Source organism: Zalophus californianus, chromosome 16 (assembly GCF_009762305.2).
Source record: "Zalophus californianus isolate mZalCal1 chromosome 16, mZalCal1.pri.v2, whole genome shotgun sequence".
Lineage (NCBI taxonomy): Eukaryota > Metazoa > Chordata > Mammalia > Carnivora > Otariidae > Zalophus > Zalophus californianus.
The window spans coordinates 23,113,236-23,134,615 of NC_045610.1; the positions used below are offsets into that span (position 1 = coordinate 23,113,236).

Consider the following 21,380-nt stretch of genomic DNA (forward strand, 5'->3'; position numbering starts at 1 on the left):
AGGACTTGGTGGAGAGGAGAATGACTCTGAAGGGGCCAGCTTTTCTGGCTGTGCTATTTTTGCAGTTGTTGATTAAATAAAACCGATTTTTGTAACTTTAATTGGTTTGCCTTGCTGGCACTGGATATTGACGTAACAAGCTTTTTTAGTGCTCATCTTCTGTGTTTCTTACCACTTTCATCCTTCCCATCTGAAGGCTTTAGTAGATCACATAGTTTGCTATCCCCACTCTTTCTATACTGGGGAATGAGGTCTGGTTTTATGAACATCAAGCACAGTCATAAGCATGGTGGAAAATGAGGCAGTATTGTGGAAGAGCTTAAGGGTAGAGGTGGAAGGTTGAACTGGGAGTAGCCAACTTTTTCATGGGCTTAGTGGTGTATTTTCTTTCTTCTTTTAAAACCGGTTGAGGATTATTACCTTCTTTTTTTATCAGCTCCAGCTTTCTGAAGATAGGTGAACCTGATCCTTAAAATAGTGATGACAGCCCTGGCATTTCACAGTGCAGGGCCTGAGCACTCACTCAAGATTGTGCCTTTAGAAGTGACTCTGGTTTGTACCATTCTTGAAGCTTCAAGATTACCGTTTACGTTAGATCGATTGAATAGGATGGGTCCTTGAAGCCCTTTAGCTTCTTAAAGTGCTAATTAGAGCAGGGATTCTCAGCCCTGGTTGTGCATTAGAATCACTTGGAGGAACTTTAAAAATATGAATGTAAGAGTTCTTGATATGCTGATTTATTTGGTCCAGAGTAGAGCCTGTGTGTTGTTATTTCTAAATACCTTCCAGGTAATATTAGTGTGTGGCCAAGGTTGGAAACCTCTGGATTCAACAGTCAGGAGACACAGTTCTAAGAGCAGCTCTGTCACTAATTCAGTCTGTGATCTTTGAGCCTCAGTTCTTTATTGGTAAAGTTGAGAGTGGGTGAACGAGCTGATATATGGCATCTCTTTGGTTTGAAAACAGATTTGTGAACCTGTTTTGTGCCTACATTTATTTTTTCCTTGGAACCTTGAAATTCTGATGGAAGATCATCATCACTCAGATGCCATTCTCCCCTATTATAGTAAGATATTGTGAGATTTTTTTTTCCCCCACTCCTACACTTCCTAAGATCTGGATTTCATCTTCTTCTCTGGCCGTAACCTCAGAGGTGGTATCGTTATCAATGGGTCAATTAATATTCTATAGATTTGAATTGTACCTCTCCTATAATTTTTAAATTCTCTTCTTCAGTTGCTGTCCTGCCTCTGGTCAGCGGTCATGTTATTTAGTACAGAGTGTAGTATTCTGTTCTAGTTTTCTGGTTCTGGGATCTCACCAATTTGTTCTCTTCTTTTGTAGGAGAAATCTTTGAATTAAAGGCTGAACTCAACAATGAAAAGAAAGAAAAGAGGAAGGAGGCTGTGAAGAAAGTGATTGCTGCCATGACTGTGGGGAAGGACGTTAGGTAAGGGTAACACTCCTGCAATCGGTCACTTTAGACCCATACCCTATTTTATGGCTTTTACTGCTTTTCGTTTAATTGTTGTAATCGTAGAATCGATAAGAACAAGGTTGTCCCACTGAAAGATCATGAGGAAGTGTAGCTGCTTTTACTTTAACTCTGTGACTTAAGTTTTTTTGAAAAATGAAACCAGTTTGATTTTGTTGCATAGAGATCTAGCCTAAAACCTCCTGAGAGCTGGCACAGTTACAGACCTGCCGTTGAAGTAGTTTTAGAAGATGCTTGAAGTGTACTGAGAAGCAGAAACTCAAACATTCTTTTAATCGGTTCAAGCTAGTGTCCTTAACTCTACAACTGTAGATTCAGTTGCTGAATTCAAGATGAAAATCAATGTTAACAAAGTCCATTTTGTCTTTTTTTCCCCCTGTAATTCAGCCAGACCATTTGGAAATAGGTATGGATTATCCACAGGCCCCTGAGGATTTGCAAGATCCTTTCTGGGGGATTTGTGAGGTCAAAGCTATCCTTATAATAATACTTGGGTATTATTTGCCTTTTTTACTGTGTTGACATTTGCACTGCTGGTGCCTTAGTGTGAATCAAGGTAGCAGTGCCAAACTGTAACGGTAGTCATTATATTTGTCACCACTACATGCTTGCAGGAAAAAAGGGCAGTTTCACATGGGACTGTTCTTCTTGAAGCATTAAAAATTTAATTTATTAAGCCTTGAACCTTGAGTATAGGTCATTTTAATATTCCATGTGATAAAGTAGGAGTTATGCATAAAGCACTTCTGCATAGCAAAGTGTGATGGTTGACTTGGAGAAAGGCCCTTGCACAATTATTTGAATTGGGAACCCCATTTTTAAGTGAAAGAATGATAGACAAGTTATAGTTAATCAGACTTCAGTATTTGGGAGACATTTTATCAAAAATGAACAAAGTGAACCTGTCACTTCTAGGGGAAAAATGTGACAGTAGATATATTTTGAGCTTTAAAGTAAAAATTAGATTGTTGGAAAACTTGTATCTCACAACATGAGCTTGACAGCTTCCCTTACTTACAGACTTTTCTGATGAGCTTGGTGGTGAAATTAATGAATGTATTATTTACTGTTATGAAATTTGTCATCATTGGGAAGATCTGCATAACTCAACCAATATTTTCCAAATGACCAGTGCATATATCACAAAATTATGCATGGGTAAAAGATCCAGTCAAAATAAGTGATAAACGAATGGATTTTAATGCAGTCAAGTATTAAAAGCTTGATACGGTTTCAGATTCCACATTGCAACTAACTTTTTTTTAAGATTTATTTTAGAGAGGGATAGAGCATGCACGCGCAAGTGAGGAAGGGGTAGAGGGAGAGAATCTCAAGCAGACTCCACACTGAGCACAGAGCCTGAGAAGGGTCTCGATTCCATGACCCTGAGATCATGACCTAGGCTGAAACCAAGAGTCAGAGGCTTAACCCATTGAGCCAACCAACTGAGCTAACTAACTTTTAGGGAACTATCATTTGTGGACTGAAAAAAGAAAAAAGAAAAACAAAGCATTTGTCTAGCTTTAATGAATTAAAGAATATCCAGTTAATCTGAAAAAGCTGTTAAAATACTCCCTTTTCCCATTAATATATGTGTATGATTTTCTTCTTATACTTCAATCAGAACAATATCCTACAACAGGTTGAATGCAGGAGCAAATATGAAGATCCAGCTGTCTTTGCTTAAACTAGACATTAAAGAGATTTGCAAAAATGTAAAACAGTGGCATCTTTTAAAAAATACAAAATTTTTGCTTTAAAATATTAATATGAAATACATTTACTATTTTAAATGGATCAGTGTTTTAAAATATTTCTGTTTTAATTCCTAATACCGCAGAATATCAGTAGGTAAAACCCACATGGACAAAAACACTCTGGGGAATCTCAATAATTTTTAGAGTGTGAAGGATTTCCTTCGACCAGGAGGGTGAGAGCAGTTCCCCTAGCCAGATCAGGGGCCCAGGTAGAAATGGTGGCAATTAATAACTCCGGTATCTTCTTGTGCTTCAGGTGCTGTTGTGCTGAGGTGCTTTTGTTGTTGGAGATTTGTTTGTTAAAATAAAAGCATTTGGTTCTTAACTTGCTTTTCTGTTACCATCTATCTCAGAGGTTGGCAGACTTTTTCTGGGAGGGCAAGAGAGTAAATACTTGAGGCTCAGCAGGCCAAGAGGCAAAAAAAAAATTGAAAGTATTATAACAAGAGAGGGACCAATTTACCACGATTTGTTGATGAAACTTAAGTATAATATTTCTGTACTACAGATCTGATGAGATTAGAATTCTTTTTGGGGGGATAGCATTTTGTTTAATTGGGGTCCAAAGTTAATATTCTCTATCATCATATGAGTTTTAAATGTTCACCTAAAAACCACTGTTAGCTTACAGCTCATACAAAAGTAGTGGTGGGCTGTATTTGATGGACAGGCCATGGTTTTCCTACCCAGGATTGATCTAGTCACTGATGGGCTATTTTTGCCGAGGAATAAATCTGGATTGAGAGCATCGGTACTGATGAACTGGTAAAAGTCAACATACTTCATTAGTGGGGCTTTTGTGTTCTCACCAGGATTATTTCTATATCCTAGAAAAGTTAAACCTCTTTGAGTTTCCATTTGTATGCTTGGTAAATACTACTTGTTAATCTGTTAATTGCTGATGATTTATCTTGTACTTAACGCTGTTCCACATATTGTAATTTTAGAAGGATAGTAGATGTCTCTCAGCCTTCATTACACTTACTATCTAGTTGAAGAGACCCAAAGTTTGACAAATTAGGGAATAATAAAATACAGCTTTATAATTAGGTACTAGAATCTATATATTAAAGGCAATAAGAGTTCTGTAAAAGAGAGATCTATGTAAATAGGAACAATTGAAGAACCTTCTTGGAGGAGATGGGATATGTACCATGCCTAGATAGCTCAAAGAAGCAGAAAAAATAGAGATTCTTATTAAGAATTAATTAAGAATTAATAAGGTATTCTTATTTAACCCCAATTAAACAAAATGTTATCCCCCCAAAATTTTAATCTTCTCATTAGATCTGTAGTACAAAAATATTATGCTTAAGTTTCATCAACAAATGGTGGTAAATTGGTTTCTCTCTTGTTATATAATTACTTATATGATATTTTCAACTTTTTTGCCTCTTGGCCTGCTAAGCCTAAAGTATTTACTCTCTTGCCCTCCCAGAAAATGTCCGCCAACCTCTGAGATAGATGGTAACAGAACGGCAAATCATAAGCTATCCTTCCAAACTAATGGTTTGGAAGCCATTCCAAACTAAAGCCACTCTCCTTTGGCTTTATAAGAGAGTAGTAAATCATGAAATGACTTGAACTTGGGAAAAGTGTAAACTCCTTTTATATTGGAGGACACTCAGATTTTCATTTGTCTGAGTTTGTAACATTAAGAATAAATTCTAGAAGGGAATCAGGACTCCTTAGAAAAATGACTGGTTTCAGTTGTGAGATTAGAAATATACCTAGTAATCCTGCATAGAGCATCGTGTCTTACCAGAAAGTGAGGAAACTGGTGAAAATGCAGGATTGCATCACAGGGACTCAGAAGCTAGCTAAGTTCCCACTGGCCAAGAATAGAAGAATATGAACATTTAAAAGTATAGCAACCATAGTGCTTTGAACCTGCAATGAATTGATATGTAGAATTACTATTAATTTTTGTGTGTGATAAAGATTGTGTTTTTTAAAACAAGATTCCTAAAAATATGCCCTAAAATATGTATGAAATTATATGATGTCTAGGATTTTGCTAAAAATAATCCAGAGCAGGGACTCCTGGGTGGCTCAGTCAGTTAAGTGTCCAGTTCTTGATCTCAGCTCAGGTCTTGATCTCAGGGTTGTGAGTTCAAGCCCCATTCCATGTGGGGGGGTGGAACCTACTTAAAAAAATAAATCCATAGCAATTAGATGGGATAGGGATGGGGAAAGGAAGAATGGATTGAGGATCTGTATGAAACAAGATTGGATGTGTATTAAGCTTCTTTGCAGCTGGGTGATGGATACATTGGGTTCATTATACTGCTCTGTCTACTTTTGTTAGAAAATTTTCATAATGAAAAGTTTCTTAAATCTATTTTTAGAGACCTTCTTGGGACCAGGACTATAGTTTCTTTAGAAATTCATTTCAGTGTTAATTGTTATCACTGTGGGGACATCTTTCCTTGCATCAGATCACTTTGTAAAATAAGGCCATTTCTTCATGTTCGATCCAGTAGCTTGGCACCAACATCTATTCATTTTCCTTTTCTCTTTTCTCCTCTCTTCTCAGTTCTCTCTTTCCAGATGTAGTGAACTGTATGCAAACTGACAACCTGGAATTAAAGAAGCTTGTTTATCTCTATTTGATGAACTACGCCAAGAGTCAGCCAGACATGGCCATCATGGCTGTCAACAGCTTTGTGAAGGTAACATCTCTCCCCCCCAAGGAACTCAAGACCATTCTCATCTACCTCAAGTAACCTTTTCAGAAGTGTGTCTTGATATAGTTAACGTCTGCATTGCAAATAAGCCACCTCTGTTCCAAAAGAGGACCTCTAGAGAAGTACTGGCAGTGACTAGGAGTGTTGATGTTTTTAAGCATTCTTTATGCCAGCATTCGTTCTCCAGTTCAAACCATATGGAGAGCCTTCTGTTAGCTGGTTTTGGTGCATCCTTGCCAGATGGGAGAAGAAAGCCAGGTGAAGAAACCTCAGTGTTTTACCTTCCCAGGCTGACAACCTGGGCTTTAGCTAAAGTTTTATCTTTGGAGAAACTATGCTTATGGGTCGGAAGTAGTGGAAACTGCAGGAGTGACTACTTCTGGTTTTTTTTACTTAATAGGTCTTAACACTTGATTATTTTTTTTTTTTATTATGGAAACATATTCAAGTAGAGGAAATAGTATTATAAATTCCTAAATCCCCATCTTGTAGTTTCAGTAGTTACCAACCCATGACCACTCTTATTTAATTTATTCTCCCCATACATGCTTTCCTAACTCCTACTCCTTCTCTTACTGGATAATTTTAAAGCAAATCCCAAACATCATAAAGATGGAGAATCATTTCATCCTTACATTTGTCAGAATAAGATCTCTTTTAAGATTTATTTATTTGAGAGAGACTGAGTGCGTGTGCGGGGAGTGTGGGGTTGGAGGGGAGTCGGGGGCAGAATTAGAGAGAGTCTTAAGCAGACTTCACGCTGAGCTCAGAGCCAGACTCAGGGCTCGATTTCACAACCCTGAGATCATGACCTGAGCTGAAACCAAGAGTCCGATGCTCAACCGACTGTACCACCCAGGCGCCCCAAGGTCTCTTTTTTAAATATAACTACAATACCATTGTCACATCCTAAAAAAATTGACCATTAAAAAATTTCTTACTATTGAATATGCAGTCAAATTTTTCCTGTCATTAGATTTGATAGACATAATAATGAGATTGTTCCTATTAATATGTATCTTTTTTTAACTAGTGTTTTTTCTCTCAGAAATTTAGTCTCCATTAAAAAAACAAAAACAGCATTTCTAAAATTAGCTTCTATTAGACTGTTTTGAAAAATAAACAATATGCTTTCTTCTCATGGACTTTTTGTTCTCTTCCTATGTTTAGCTACATAGTACAGAATCAGAGAACATGACATTTCATTCTTTTTTTTTTTTTAAAGATTTTATTTATTTGACAGAGAGAGTCACAGCGAGAGACGGAGCACAAGCAGGGGGAGTGGGAGTGGGAGAGGGAGAAGCAGGCTCCCCACGGAGCAGGGAGCCCGATGCGGGGCTCGATCCCAGGACCCTGGCCAGAATCATGACCTGAGCCGAAGGCAGACGCTTAACGACTGAGCCACCAGGCACCCCACGACATTTCGTTCTTTCTGTGTTGTGGTTCATAGATGGGCTACATCATTGGGAAGATAATTTAGTTTATGTTTTTTGGAAGTTAGCATGTACATAGGTTTATAACGTTTAAAGAAATTTTTTAATGTAGGGCAATTTAAGGAGTGTTCTCTTTGTAGTGTATTTGGAAGCATTTGCTAATAAAGGAGAGTGTTTGGGTGCCTGGCTGGCTTAGTTGGTAGAGCATGCGACTCTTGATCTTGGGGTGATGAGTTTGAGCCCCATGTTGGGTGTAGAGATTATTTTAAAATAAACCCCTCATTTAAAAAAAAAAAAAAGAATGTACCCCAGAGGGCCCTCTCTGCTGTTTAACTCTAGAAACTTAGATCAGGCCTAAACCAATTTCTCTTTTCCTATGCTTTCTTGGCTATAGGCCCCAGAAAGTCCAGCCCTCTTTTCTTTCTGCTTGGTATTTGGAGCCTGACTCTGGAGTAGGACACATCTTTCCAATTCCTCATTTTTTCCCTGTTGTTAAGGCATGTTCACTAATGGCCAAGGGGATGGTAATACCAGCTTACTAAGCTTCTGCCTAGTCCTGGAATGAATCCTGCTGGGCATTTTTTCATTGTGCTTGTAAAACAGTTAAATGAATTCCTAACCTAAGCTCTTAAATAGGCAACTAAGATTTGTACTTAGGAAACAATAGCATGGGAGATGAGTGTTCTGATGTAGAATATAACTGGAAGCTTACATTAAGGAAATATTCTTTTGTGGTTTATAGAAACTAGACTGTTTACTTTTAGTCACCATGTACACCTGTAGTTGTCAATGATTCATCCTTCCTTCCTTCCTTCCTTTCTTCCTTCCTTTCTTTTCTTTTTCTTTTTTTTTTTTTAGGACTGTGAAGATCCCAATCCTCTAATTCGGGCCTTAGCAGTCAGGACCATGGGGTGCATCCGGGTGGACAAGATTACAGAATATCTCTGTGAGCCTCTCCGCAAGTGCTTGAAGGATGAAGATCCCTATGTTCGGAAAACAGCAGCAGTCTGTGTGGCAAAACTCCATGATATCAATGCCCAAATGGTGGAAGATCAGGGATTTCTGGATTCTCTGCGGGATCTCATAGCAGATTCAAATCCAATGGTAATAAACCTCTGCTTTTATAAAGAGAGCAGTACTTACAGTGGGTTCCTTTAAAAAGCATGTTTAAAACAAACGTTTCGGGCATTGAAACATAGGTTAGCTATGAGAAACATGAATTCTGTGTGTCCTCACACAGTAGGTGTTTTCTGAAATGAAAACCAAGTACTAAAATACAAGGGTCTTTTTTTTTTTTTTTTTTTTTTTTTAAAGATTTTATTTATTTATTTAAGAGAGAGAGAATGAGAGATAGAAAGCACGAGAGGGAAGAGGGTCAGAGGGAGAAGCAGACTCCCTGCTGAGCAGGAAGCCCGATGTGGGACTCGATCCTGGGACTCCAGGATCATGACCTGAGCCGAAGGCAGTCGCTTAACCAACTGAGCCACCCAGGCACCCTAAAATACAAGGGTCTTAAAGCAAACCTTTGTATCATACCTACCCTGTATTTGCTCAGAAACTGGTTCTTTCATCATTTTTTAAGAGGGTTTTACCTTAAATTTATATCAGTTTTAAAAAGATAATTTCTTTAGATGTTTGTGGTCTTTTCTGGTAGTGTGGGAATAGAAACCAAGTTATATTTAGTGCCTGATTATTGTAATGTATTCTTCTTCAGGAAAATTCTAGGACAAATTCTTTTTGCCAACTTATGTTCTAAATGTTTGGCAGCTAGAACATAATACCTTAAAGTTTGGGGGCCTTTTATTTCTCTTATTAATATTTTTACCTTTGTCCATATAATGAAGGGGAGAAAGTGGTATGTTGACTGTGCTAGTAACTGGAGCTCATTTGAATGGAGTGATTGATCACTAGGTACCATTATTGAGAAGATGGAGGGATAGGGCCACTTCTTCTCCTAATGCATTGTTTACTTGGAGGTGAATAACTTTGAGTTAATCAGTGGATCACCTCTGAATACTTTCTTTGTTGAACGTTTTGAAATAGACTTGGAATTTGCCTTGAAATAGACATTGTTTCTCACTTGCGAATCATGTGCTCAGATCTCTGCTTTGATATTTCATTTGGTTCCTCTTATTCTTTGAGTAGCCTTGGCTTCTGTTTATTATCCGTCAAGTTTAGTATCAAGGTCAAAGGATGAAGCAAGCCACATTTTTTTTTAAGGTGCTATTGTACTACCATCAGGAATCTTTTTTTTTTAAAGATTTTATTTATTTATTTATTTTGAGAGACAGAATGAGAGAGAGAGAGAGAGAGAGCATGAGAGGGGGGAGGGTCAGAGGGAGAAGCAGACCCCGCTGAGCAGGGAGCCCGATGTAGGACTCGATCCCAGGACTCCAGGATCATGACCTGAGCTGAAGGCAGTCACTTAACCAACTGAGCCACCCAGGCGCCCCTACCATCAGGAATCTTATAGCTACCTTCTGGGCACAGAAACTGGTGTGGGTGTGTATGTGCTGAAACCATGACTTCTGATAGGTATCACCACCAGTATTAGAAGAGTCAACCTTTCCTTTTTTTTCCCTCCAGTAGGACCATGTGGCACCTTTTTTTTTTTTTAATTCCATAAAGAAAGAAAGTCATAAGGCATTAGTATCTATTTTATAGAATGTTTAACTGGTCCCAAGTTGTGTTTTGGTGTTGCTTTTGAATCACTGTTACCCTGAGCACCTGTCTTTGAAATGTTCTACTTGAGGACAAATGAGAAGATTAGAGTTTGGGCTCCATGCTCCAGGTTTCAGGCTTCCAGGTGAATGGGATATCATGCACTCAAATACTCAGTGGGGCTAAGAATGTGGAGTGGAGTGAGGTGAAAATGAGTTCTAACTCATAGGTAATTCCAGTTTGGGGAGGAAAAGGCATTTTTATGCCAATGTAAATTCTTCAGAATAGAACCTATAAAATTAGATGGTCAGGGATAGGGGCTATCTAATGGTTTAGTAAAGAGGTTTTTTGTTTTGTTTGTTGTACCCAAGCGCTTAGATTTTTTTCCAGATCAGTTGAGAGGATGACACGATCTGGAACAAGCCTAATTTGACTTATTTTAAGTTTTCATTGTGGAGGAGGGGCTGGTTTTTGTCCAGCCCACCATACTTTCAAATAATACATGTACTTATACATATATTTATTTATACTTCTTATGGGAATTTTCAAACATTCAAAATTAGAGTGAATGAAAACAGTAGATAAATAAAATGAACCCATTTACCATCACCATATTCAATCAATCATTATCAACACGTGCCAGTCTTGTTTTTAGCTGTTTTCTCCCACGCCATATCTACATATACGGAACTTAAACGGGCAGCACGTCAATGGGTCTTTTTGAATGTAATATAACATTATAATAAACTATAATGCTCTTAAAATTTTTTTTTTAAAAAGATTTTTTTATTTATTTGACAGAGACACAGCAAGAGAGGGAACACAAGCAGGGGGAGTGGGAGAGAGAGAAGCAGGCCTCCCACGGAGCAGGGAGCCCGAAGCGGGGCTCGATCCCAGGACCCTGGGATCACGACCTGAGCTGAAGGCAGATGCTTAACAACTGGGCCACCCAGGCACCCTGCTCTTAAAATTTCTTAACCTGTTTTTACACAACAAATCAGGAGGTGATTTGGAGGGACTTTCACAGTTATCTTTGAGAAAACTTTTAGAGAATATTTAAGGTTAATTGGTAGATTTTGAGAGACTGTTTCAGGAATGACTGTAGTTTTACTGTGTTTATTGCCAGTTTTCCTAGAGCAGGTATCAGCATTAATTACCTTTGGACCTATTGCCCTCTAAATAGAAAATCTTTCTGATTCTTGTCAGATTTCTAGTGCAGAACTTTTCCCTGATACTGTTCAACTGATAACTAACAAGGCACACAGGGTGCAAAATGTAAGGTGGTACTCACATTCAGGTGTCAACTCTGTACCCGCACAAGCCTGAAAGTGGGGTGCCTCCTTAAATTTGTGCCTTGCTTGCCCTATTCTTATCCTGGGCTTACATTCAAATCAGTTTTTTGAACTCTTCATGCTTGTTTTAGTGAAGAACTGAAAAGCTTGGATTAAGATAGCCAGCAGACATACACGCCTACTTTTCATCTTGAACCCATACTTTTCATCTCAAACCGTATGTCCTGCTCTTTACCAAAAAGTGTTAAAACTAACATTTAGACGACTGATTTTCCTTTTTTGTCAGCTGGGTCAGGTACTGTTGATAGGGAACAGAGGAGTGCATGAATTAAGGTGTAGTAGCTAAAACACCTAAGAAGCTCCTAAGGCTTATGATGACCATGTGTCCCTGGGAAAAAGGGAATTTAAATTTAATTGCATCCTATGCCAGATAGAAGCTTTTAGTTACAGTGTATTACTTAGTCCTCATATCTTTCCAGTGAAGCAGGGGTTATTCCATATTAGAGATCAAGGTTTTCCCAAAGTCAGACAGCTAGTGGTAGTGTAGCCAGGATTCTAACCTAGTCCTGAGTCCCAATACCCATTACTAGTCACTGCCTTCATGGATGTGTGTATACGATAGGATTAAGTATGTATATTCACACATACACATTTAGAACTGTTTGATTTTCTCAAAATGGTTAAAATTTTGAACATGTGAAGGCCTTTAATGATCTGTTTTACTATGGAAATCCTGAGTCCTCTTACTCCGATGATGGGTAGGAGTCCTCTTCACTGCTCTTGAGGAGTCATTTTGTTCCACTTTTTCAGAAGTTGTTCCACGTGGTGGCAGCATTGCACCAGCAAATATTAGAATCTCTTGCAAAACAAACAACAGTTTCCAAGGGATTCTGCCTTAGGAATTTTCTCATGGCTCACTTCAGAAGGGCATCCTAGCTGTGAGAGCACAGGAACAGCTGCCGAAGTGAGTTTGAAATCTGAGAGGAGAATGTTGATCAAGATCTACATACTTTTGGTGTTATGTGGATCTCAGGCTGGTTCTTGGCGGTAGTGTACCTTGCTGCCAGTAAGAGAACTTTAATATGTTCTCATTCCCTTTTGCGGGGGAGGGGAACTCACACCTCATTTTCCTGCAGTTATGCCATTTATACCAGTTAGGGCAGTCTTTCAGTGAAATACTATTTGAAAGAGAAAAGATAAACTTTGAAGTAAAAAAAAAATTCTCTGTTAAATTCTAGCTCAGCTTCCCTGGGTTGTTCCCTCTTCTGTTGAATGAGGGGAGCCATCGTAGACAGGTGTTGGGAGTATTTATTGAGCTGTTGCATAAAAAAGCACATCTTCAAGTACTAGGCTGACGGGAGCTCACGAGAGTGATGGCTGCTGATCCTGTAATCATGAAGTAGACATTAGGCTACAATATTAAATTAAAATGTCCCGATTCCTTTGATAGCTGTATAAACTCATATAGTACAGTCTTTTCTGAGAGAATTAGAGCCAAACTTATTTTCAGATGCAGATTTTATTATTTGTTATTTCGAAAGTAAACCTGTATTCAGCATGAGGAACCACTTGGGAGCTACAGGAAAATAGCTCCCGTGATTTCTTCACAGATGTCAGAATTTTTAAAATTTCCACTAAGTGTATGTTTACAAGAAAAAAAAAGTGTTTTTGAGTGATAGTGACTATTCTGTAGCTTTTTCCCTCTGAGGCTTTTGAGGTATTCTGACTTCAGTTAACATGTTCATGCTAGAGTCTGCCACTCCGGAGACTTTCTCAACAGCCTTCTCTGAGCAGTGTTTGCTTTTGTTTGTGAACTCTGTTCTTCTGAGTCCCGTTGGCTTAGGGACTTTATCCCTTTGATCTCTGTCTTCCAGACCTTCTCAGTTCTGCTTCCATCACTCTCAGAGCTGCCCCCAGGAAGCCCTCTTGCACTGCTCTGCACCTGTCTGCCAAAGCACAAAGTACTAAATAAGTAAAAAACCTGTTTCTGTTTGCTGAGTGTTCTGGACAAGGAGTATGTTCTCAGAATTGCCTCAGCTTGACCCACAATAGCCTTTTGCAAAGGTTCTAGTTAAAACCTCCAGTTTCTTTTGATTGGAACTTATTCTAGAAAGCTGTTTTATGAAAAATAACCTCTTCTCAGAAAAAGTGTATACTTTAACTGTATGCTAGCCAGCTGTTGGTTTGTAACCCTCCTGGGAGCTTCCCTGGTGTAATCTGAAAGCAGCACCTTTTATGCAGAGGGCAGAGAGAGACCAGAGAAAGAGGCAGGCTACTCCAGGTTGGTAGGTGGCAGTTCTAATAAGCAAAGAGAGCTTACATACAAGGCTTGCGTTGGGCAAAAGCAAGACAGCATGGATCCCCACCACCTGCCTGCCGAATCTTTTTTTTTTTTTTAAAGATTTTATTTATTTACTCAGAGACAGAGAGAGAGAGAGAGGGAGAGAGAGAGAGAGGCAGAGGGAGAAGCAGGCTCCCAAGGAGCAGGGAGCCTGATGCGGGACTCGATCCCAGGACTCTGGGACCATGACCCAAGCCGAAGGCAGATGCCTAACCATCTGACCCACCCCTGCCTGCCAAATCTTTTAAACATTTTTTTTTTTAGATTTTTATTTATTTGAGAGAGAGAGAATGAGAGAGAGAGAGCACGAGAGGGAAGAGGGTCAGAGGGAGAAGCAGACTCCCCGCCGAGCAGGGAGCCCAATGCGGGACTCGATCCTGGGACTGCAGGATCATGACCTGAGCTGAAGGCAGTCGCCCAACCAACCGAGCCACCCAGGTGCCCCCTGCCTGCCAAATCTTAAAAGTTTATAAAGAGGCCTTAACTGGGTTCAGTCATGTATGCCAGGTGAAAGACAAGCAGAATCCCATTCCAAGGACAGGCATAGGATGAGAAGCCTCCAAGGCAAGGGCCGGGTCCCAGCTCACAGGTCTATTGGCGGTCACATCTTTTCGGTGACCATCCCCAACACCAGCATGTAGAAGCAGCGTGGTATCATGGCAGTGGTTCTCAATGGGGAGCGATTTTGCTCCCTAGGGGATGTTCGATAATATGTGGGAACACTTTTGGTTGTCACAACTAATGGGAAAGGTGCTACTGGCATCTAGTAGGTAGAGTCCAGAGATACTTTAAACATCCTACAGTGTATAGGACAGCCCCTTACGGCAAACAGTTATCCATCCCCAAGTCCAGTAGTGTTAAATTGCAAGAATTTGGATTATGAAGCTAGTATGTGGCCTTGAGGGCCAGAGTGGCAGCTGTTGTGAGTCTGGGTGTGGCTGCTCACTAGAAACATGGCCTTGAGCAAGTTATTTAAAATGAGCTTCAGTTTCCTCATCTGTAAAATGAATGTAATAATGCCTACTTTACTTGATTATTTTGAATATGAAGAGTAATTTAAAAATTTAATGCCTGATATTTGGTAAATGCTTAATAAACTGTAGCTATGGAGGAACAGAGCTAACATTGCGTACTTTCTGATCATTATAGTTTTCATTTAGGCCTTAGAAACTTGTGTTGTGGTTTGTTGTCAATCTGAGATGATATGTATTGGAAAACTCAAGTCTCTAGATCATTTTGTAAATGCAGGGATTTTTATCCGAATATAAATGATGTCCTTGTGGGCTATGTTAAATTTTCTATTAAAGATAGGCCTAGAACACATAGAAAAACACAATGACCTCACTTAATTTATTATTTTAATGATTTCTCTTTTCTCTCAGTGTATATTAAGTAGGAGAGTTTTAAAGTAAAATTTCATACGTAAGTGAAGTTAGACCTGGATAATGCTCTTCATGCCAGAAGTCCATAAAGGAGTTGTAGAGCTGGTAGAATTTTAGGTGTGTGTGAGAGTGTCAGTATGTGGTAGGCACTTAATAACAGTAATGTGGCAGGTAATATATTCAGTCTTGTCTGGGTTCCCCCCAGTGAGTAATGTTATATTTGGTACTAAAAGAGGATCCGCCATTAATTTCTGCAGGGATGGAGTAAGTAGAATCATTGAAGGCTGCTTTGATATAAGGCTGACTGCCCAGCTCTTGAATTTCCCACCGGTCGATCTGAATTCTTTTGTGTCTCTGCTTACTGGAGAAGCAGATGTTTTTGTTTTTCTTTATAATAAACTTTGGAAATCTTTCTGTGATTCTCACTTCTTTTAAAAAATTCATTATCAGTTTTTATTGTGTAAACTATTACCAACTTAAAGTTTTTTTTTTAATCTCATTTGGGGGGAATAATTCTAGATTTACAGAAAAGTTGCAAAAATAGTACAGAAAGTTCTCATATATTCTTCACTCAGTTTCACTTAATGTTAACATCTTATATAACCATGGCACATTTGTCAAAACTAAGAAATTAGCATTGGTACATTATTATTAACTAGAGTACAGATTTTATTTGAATTTCACCTGTTTCAACACAAATGTCCTTTTGCTATTCTAGGATTCAATCCAAAATACCAAATTGCATTTAATCACTTCTTTTTATAAAGAGTTGACTCCCTCTTTTTGAAAAGTATCTCAAAAACAGAAAAGTGCTTTGTAATTATAAAATGTTACTCCCCCCCGCTCCAGTACTATATAGCATAGTGGTTAAAACTCAGACTCTGGAGCCAGAAAGACTTGGGTTTGTGTCCTGGTTCTGTCATTTCTTTCTTTCTTTTTTTTTTTTTATTTTAAAAGATTTTATTTATTTATTTGCTAGAGAGAGAGTGAGAAACAGCATGAGAGGGGAGAGGGTCAGAGGGGGAAGCAGGCTCCCCACTGAGCCAGGAGCCCGATGTGGGACTCAGTCCCAGAACTCCGGGATCATGACCTGAGCCGAAGGCAGTTGCTTAACCACCTGAGCCACCCAGGCACCCCTGGTTCTGTCATTTCTTAGCTCCCTAAACTTCTTAGTATCCTCATCTACAGAGTGAAGGTAGTAAATAATACTTCTATTGTAGGACTGTTGTGAACATTGAAGGATAGAGGGCTTGCAAAGCACTTAATCTTTTTTTTTTAATTTGTTTACATATTTTCTTTTTTTATTGTTAATCACCATACATTACATCATTAGTTTTTGATGTAGTGTTCCATGATTCATTGTTTGCGTATAACACCCAGTGCTCCATTCAGTATGTGCCCTCTTTAATACCCATCACCAGGCTGATCCATCCTCCCACCCCCCTTTCCTCTAGAACCCTCAGTTTGTTTCTCAGAGTCCATAGTCTCTCATGGTTCGTCTCCCCCTCCGATCCCCCCCCTTCATTTTTCCCTTCCTACTATCTTCCCTTTTTTTTTTTTTTAACATATAATGTATTATTTGTTTCAGAGGTACAGGTCTGTGATTCAGTAGTCTTGCACAATTCACAGTGCTCACCATAGCACATACCCTCCCCAGTGTATCACCCAGCCACCCTGTCCCTCCCACCCCTCACCACTCCAGCAACCCTCAGTTTGTTTCTTGAGATTAAGAATTCCTCATATCAGGGCGCCTGGGTGGCTCAGTTGGTTAAGCGACTGCCTTCGGCTCAGGTCATGATCCTGGAGTCCCGGGATCCAGTCCCGCATCGGGCTCCCTGCTCAGCAGTGAGTCGGCTTCTCCCTTGGACCCTCCCCCCTCTCGTGCTCTCTCTATCTCATTCTCTCTCAAATAAATAAATAAAATCTAAAAAAAAAAATTCCTCATATCAGTGAGATCATATGATACATGTCTTTCTCTGACTTATTTCGCTCAGCATAATAACTTTTAGTTCCATCCATGTCGCTGATGCAAATGGCAAGATTTCCCCTTTTTGATGGCTGCATAATATTCCATTGCATATATATACCACATCTTCTTTATCCATTCATCTGTTGATGGACATCTTGGCTCTTTCCGTAGTTTGGCTATTGTGGACATTGCTGCTATAAACATTGGGGTGCACATACCCCTTTGGATCCCTACATTTGTATTTTTGGGGTAAATACCCAGCAGTGCAATTGCTAGGTCGTAGGGTAGCTCTATTTTCAACTTTTTGAGGAACCTCCATACTGTTTTCCAGAGTGGGTGCACCAGCTTGCATTCCCACCAACAGTGTAGGAGGGTTCTCCTTTCTCCGCATCCCCGCCAACATCTGTCATTTCCTGACTTGTTAATTTTAGCCATTCTGACTGGTGTGAGGTGGTATCTCATTGAGGTGCAAAGCACTTAATCTTAAACATGGTATAGAGGAAGCCCTTCATAAGATAACTACTATTTATTGTCTATATTGTATAGTCATTGTGGAGTTGGATATTAATAATTTTAGAAGGGTTAATCTTTCCATTGCAAATTTACTTTTAAAAGATTTAATTTTTTGTATATGTTATTTAAAACCAGCCATTGTTTTTTAGGGTAATTCTTTTTTTTTAAAGATTTTATTTGTTTATTTGACAGAGAGAGAGAGAGAGCAGGAACACAAGCAGGGGGAGTGGGAGAGAGAGAAGCAGGCTTCTCGCCGAGCAGGGAGTCCGATGCGGGACTCGATCCCAGGACCCTGGGATCATGACCTGAGCCGAAGGCAGACGCCTGATGACAGCCACCCAGGCGCCCTTTTTAGGGTAATTCTGAGAACAGCTTACCCACAAATGAACCTAGGTATATTTACAGTGTTACTTACTACATCATTGCAGAATTACTTTTAAAAAGGTAATTATTCAAGGATATACCTTTTTTTTTTTAAGTTTTTATTTATTTATTTGACGGAGAGACCAGAGAGCACAAGCAGGGGGAATGGCCGAGGGAGAAGGAGAAGCAGGCTCCCCGCTGAGCAGGGAGTCTGATGTAGGGCTTGATCCCAGGACCTTGGGATCATGACCTGAGCCAAAGGCAGACACTTAACCAACTGAGCCACTCAGGTGCCCCTCAAGAATAAACCTTTAAAGCAGTTTTCATCAGCAACTTCTGGAAAACTGGATCTGTTGTACATAGTGCCCCAAAAGATCACAGCTCATTCCTTTCTTAGTGTCCCCTTTAAGATGATCTCAAGACTCTTACTGTGGCAGGGATTACTTTGCTCTCAAAAGGGAGCTAATAAGTGGTGTGATAATAAATTTTTGTTTTGTTCATGTTGCAGCTTGCTCTGGTATAATTTTAGGGTTTGTGGGCGAAGTAACTCTGGTTGTTAGGAGTGCCTTTTGTCTACTTGTAGATACCTGCTTGTATTGTAGTGTTTTGGCTTTGCATTTTGTCAGATTGTATCTTAAGCCACTTTAAGTAATGAATTTTACTGAGTCTTATTTGTAAATCTTGTTACCATGTATTCAGACCTTCTTGTCATAATGAGCTATGTTGACTCAACTTCCTTATTCCTGGGAGGAAGAGGGGGAAAGATGGCACATTATAGAACGTAATATAGTTGGCATATTATCTGCTGGCATTCTGGATGTGTGCTGGATTAAAGTATGAGCTTTAAGTTTTACTTATTTGAGGGGAAAAAAATTAACTGGTACCACATAGTCATTGTGTCCTTAAGGAGCCAATAACGACTGAAACATGCTTAGAACAAATACATGTTGCCTGGTGCTTTAATACCTCATTTGGGGCAGCTCTGTGAAGGAGAAAGCGAGAGTCCTAATGTTGCTGATTTTTAAGAGGATAAAATATGTACCACCTATATATTTCAGCATAATAATTTTGGTCAATTATTCCGCTTTCACTTGATTTAATTAAGTCTTTAGGGGTACCAGCCCAAAGGATTGTAAATTGAACAGGAAAACTGAAGTATAAGTCTTTTCGGAGTGTGTGACCTTGAAGGTCATTGCTGGAAATGAAAGTCCTCTAAGTAGTAATTTGTTAATAGGGGGAAGTCACTGTACTGGAAAGTGAATTCTCTTCTTGGGTTCTGAGGGTATGGAAATGGAGGTGCAGAATGAAAGTCATTCAAAGGGACGGGGAAATGGGTGGGAGAGTTCTTACAAAGGAGCTTCTGTCTATGACGCTCCAGTCCTTCTGTAGATCTTCATTTCCCTTCTAGAGTACTTTTTTACAGGATCATTTTTATTTTAACCATATCTGCAGCTCCAGCTTGCTTTTTTTTTAAGAAGATCAAATTTATGTCCTCACAATTGGTGCATATCAGATAGGGGTAGCTTCATAAATCAGATTTTATAGCTGGATAGTAAATATAGGAGCTGTCAGGATCGGATTATCTCTGAAATATATAAAGTAGAAGAATACATTTTTCTCCTTGTCTAAATCTGTATGTCACCTTTGCCTGGAAATAATGTTTTGATTATATTATCCTCCCCCAGCTCTGATTTTTCTTTCCCTTTTTGCCAGCTGGAGTTCGCAGTTCTTGGCACTTCTGTAAATACTAGAGGCAGAGTGATGAGTACTCAGAAACTGGAATCAGACACAAACCTTTAGCTCATAGTCAAGCACTATCCCTTTCTAGCCATTTACTAAGCAAGTCACTAACTTCTCTAAACTGATTTATAAATTCATTTTTAAAGCCTGTTTCCTTGGGTGACTGGGTGGTTCAGTCAGTTAAGCATCTGGCTCTTGATTTTGGCTCAGGTCATGATCTCAGGATCCTGTGATTGAGTCCTGCATTGGGCTCTGCACTCAGCAGGGAGTCTGCTTGAGATCCTCTCCCTCCCCCTACTTGTGCAGGCACACTCTCTCTCAAATAAGTAAATAAATAAGGCTTAAAAAAACAAAACAAAACCCTGTTTCCTTATCTGTAATAAGTGGATTTTGATAGCAACTACCTCAGTTGCTGTGAGGATTAATGGCACATAGTAAGTGTTCAATATGTTTTAGCAGTTACTGTCTTTTATCTCTTTGTACAGCCTTCTGTATTAGATAGAGTATAAAGTAAATCACAAATTGCTTACTTTAAAAAAAAAAACTCAACGGACTCCAAGGGTCCATAAGGAACTATCACATTGAAGAGAAGTCTGTAGTTAAGGCAGAGAAACATTTGTCTAGTAGGGAATGTGATTTTATTTTTTATTTTTATTTTTTTAAGATTTTATTTATTTGACAGAGAGAGACACAGCGAGAGAGGGAACACAAGCTCGGAGAGTGAGAGAGGGAGAAGCAGGCTTCCTGCTGAGCAGGGAGCCCGATGCAGGGTTCAATCCCAGGACCTTGGGATCATGACCTGAGTCGAAGGCAGACGCTTAACAACTGAGCTGCCCAGGTGCCCCGGGAACGGGGCATTTTATATGCATGATTTTATATGCATCTATATATGTATGCTTTTGTACATAAGTATGTGTATAGATGTTTGTGTCTAATATCTGTATAAAGTATACATATTAGGTCTACAGTGGTGGAGTAGGGAGGAGGAATGTTTAGTTGCAGCCTCCCCAAGAAACACCATAATTGGGAGGCAAGATGCATAAAAGAAACTTTTTTTTTACGGTATATATGTTTTCCTTTATAACCTAGATGCCAACTTTTTATAAATCAACTGATGTATTGAGAAAACTCATTTAAGAAACCCTATTCATAAATCCACTTTTAAAAATTTTTATTGTTGGGCGCCTGGGTGGCTCAGTTGGTTAAGCGACTGCCTTCGGCTCAGGTCATGATCCTGGAGTCCTGGGATTGAGTCCCACATCGGGCTCCCTGCTCAGCAGGGAGTCTGCTTCTCCCTCTGACCCTCTTCCCTCTCGTGCTCTCTATCTCTCATTCTCTCCCTCTCTCAAATAAAAAAAAAAATTTTTTTTATTGTTAAGTTAATCACCATACATTACATCATTAGTTTTTGATGTAGTGTTCCATGATTCATTGTTTGCATATAACACCCAGTGCTCCACGCAGAACGTGCCCTCTTTAATACCCATCACCAGGCTAACCCATCCCCCCACCTCGCTCCCCTCTAGAACCCTCAGTTCATAAATCCATTTTTAAGCAAAACTTCTTTGGAAACTCCTTTCTGGGGTGCCTGACTGGCTTAGTTGGTGGAACATGCTACACTGGATCTCAGGGTTGTGAGTTCGAACCCCATGTTGGGTGTAGAGATTACTTAAAATCTTAAAAAAAAAAAAAAAAGACTTGAGAACTGTAGTTTTTTGTTTTTGTTTTTTTTTTGAGATTGTAGTTA

The 21,380-nt window shown here is 39.3% G+C and overlaps 1 protein-coding gene across 8 annotated transcripts in view; it reads left to right on the plus strand.

Moving 5' to 3' along the window:
- AP2B1 (adaptor related protein complex 2 subunit beta 1) overlaps window positions 1–21,380 on the plus strand; it is a 133,232-nt gene that overhangs the window by 21,783 nt on the left and 90,069 nt on the right. For all 8 annotated transcript variants that reach the window (XM_027624921.2, XM_027624923.2, XM_027624926.1 and 5 more), the window contains 3 exons: window positions 1,345–1,450; window positions 5,789–5,924; window positions 8,231–8,476. In XM_027624921.2, the coding sequence (XP_027480722.1) occupies window positions 1,345–1,450; window positions 5,789–5,924; window positions 8,231–8,476 (488 nt within the window). The remainder of the gene's footprint in view (window positions 1–1,344; window positions 1,451–5,788; window positions 5,925–8,230; window positions 8,477–21,380) is intronic.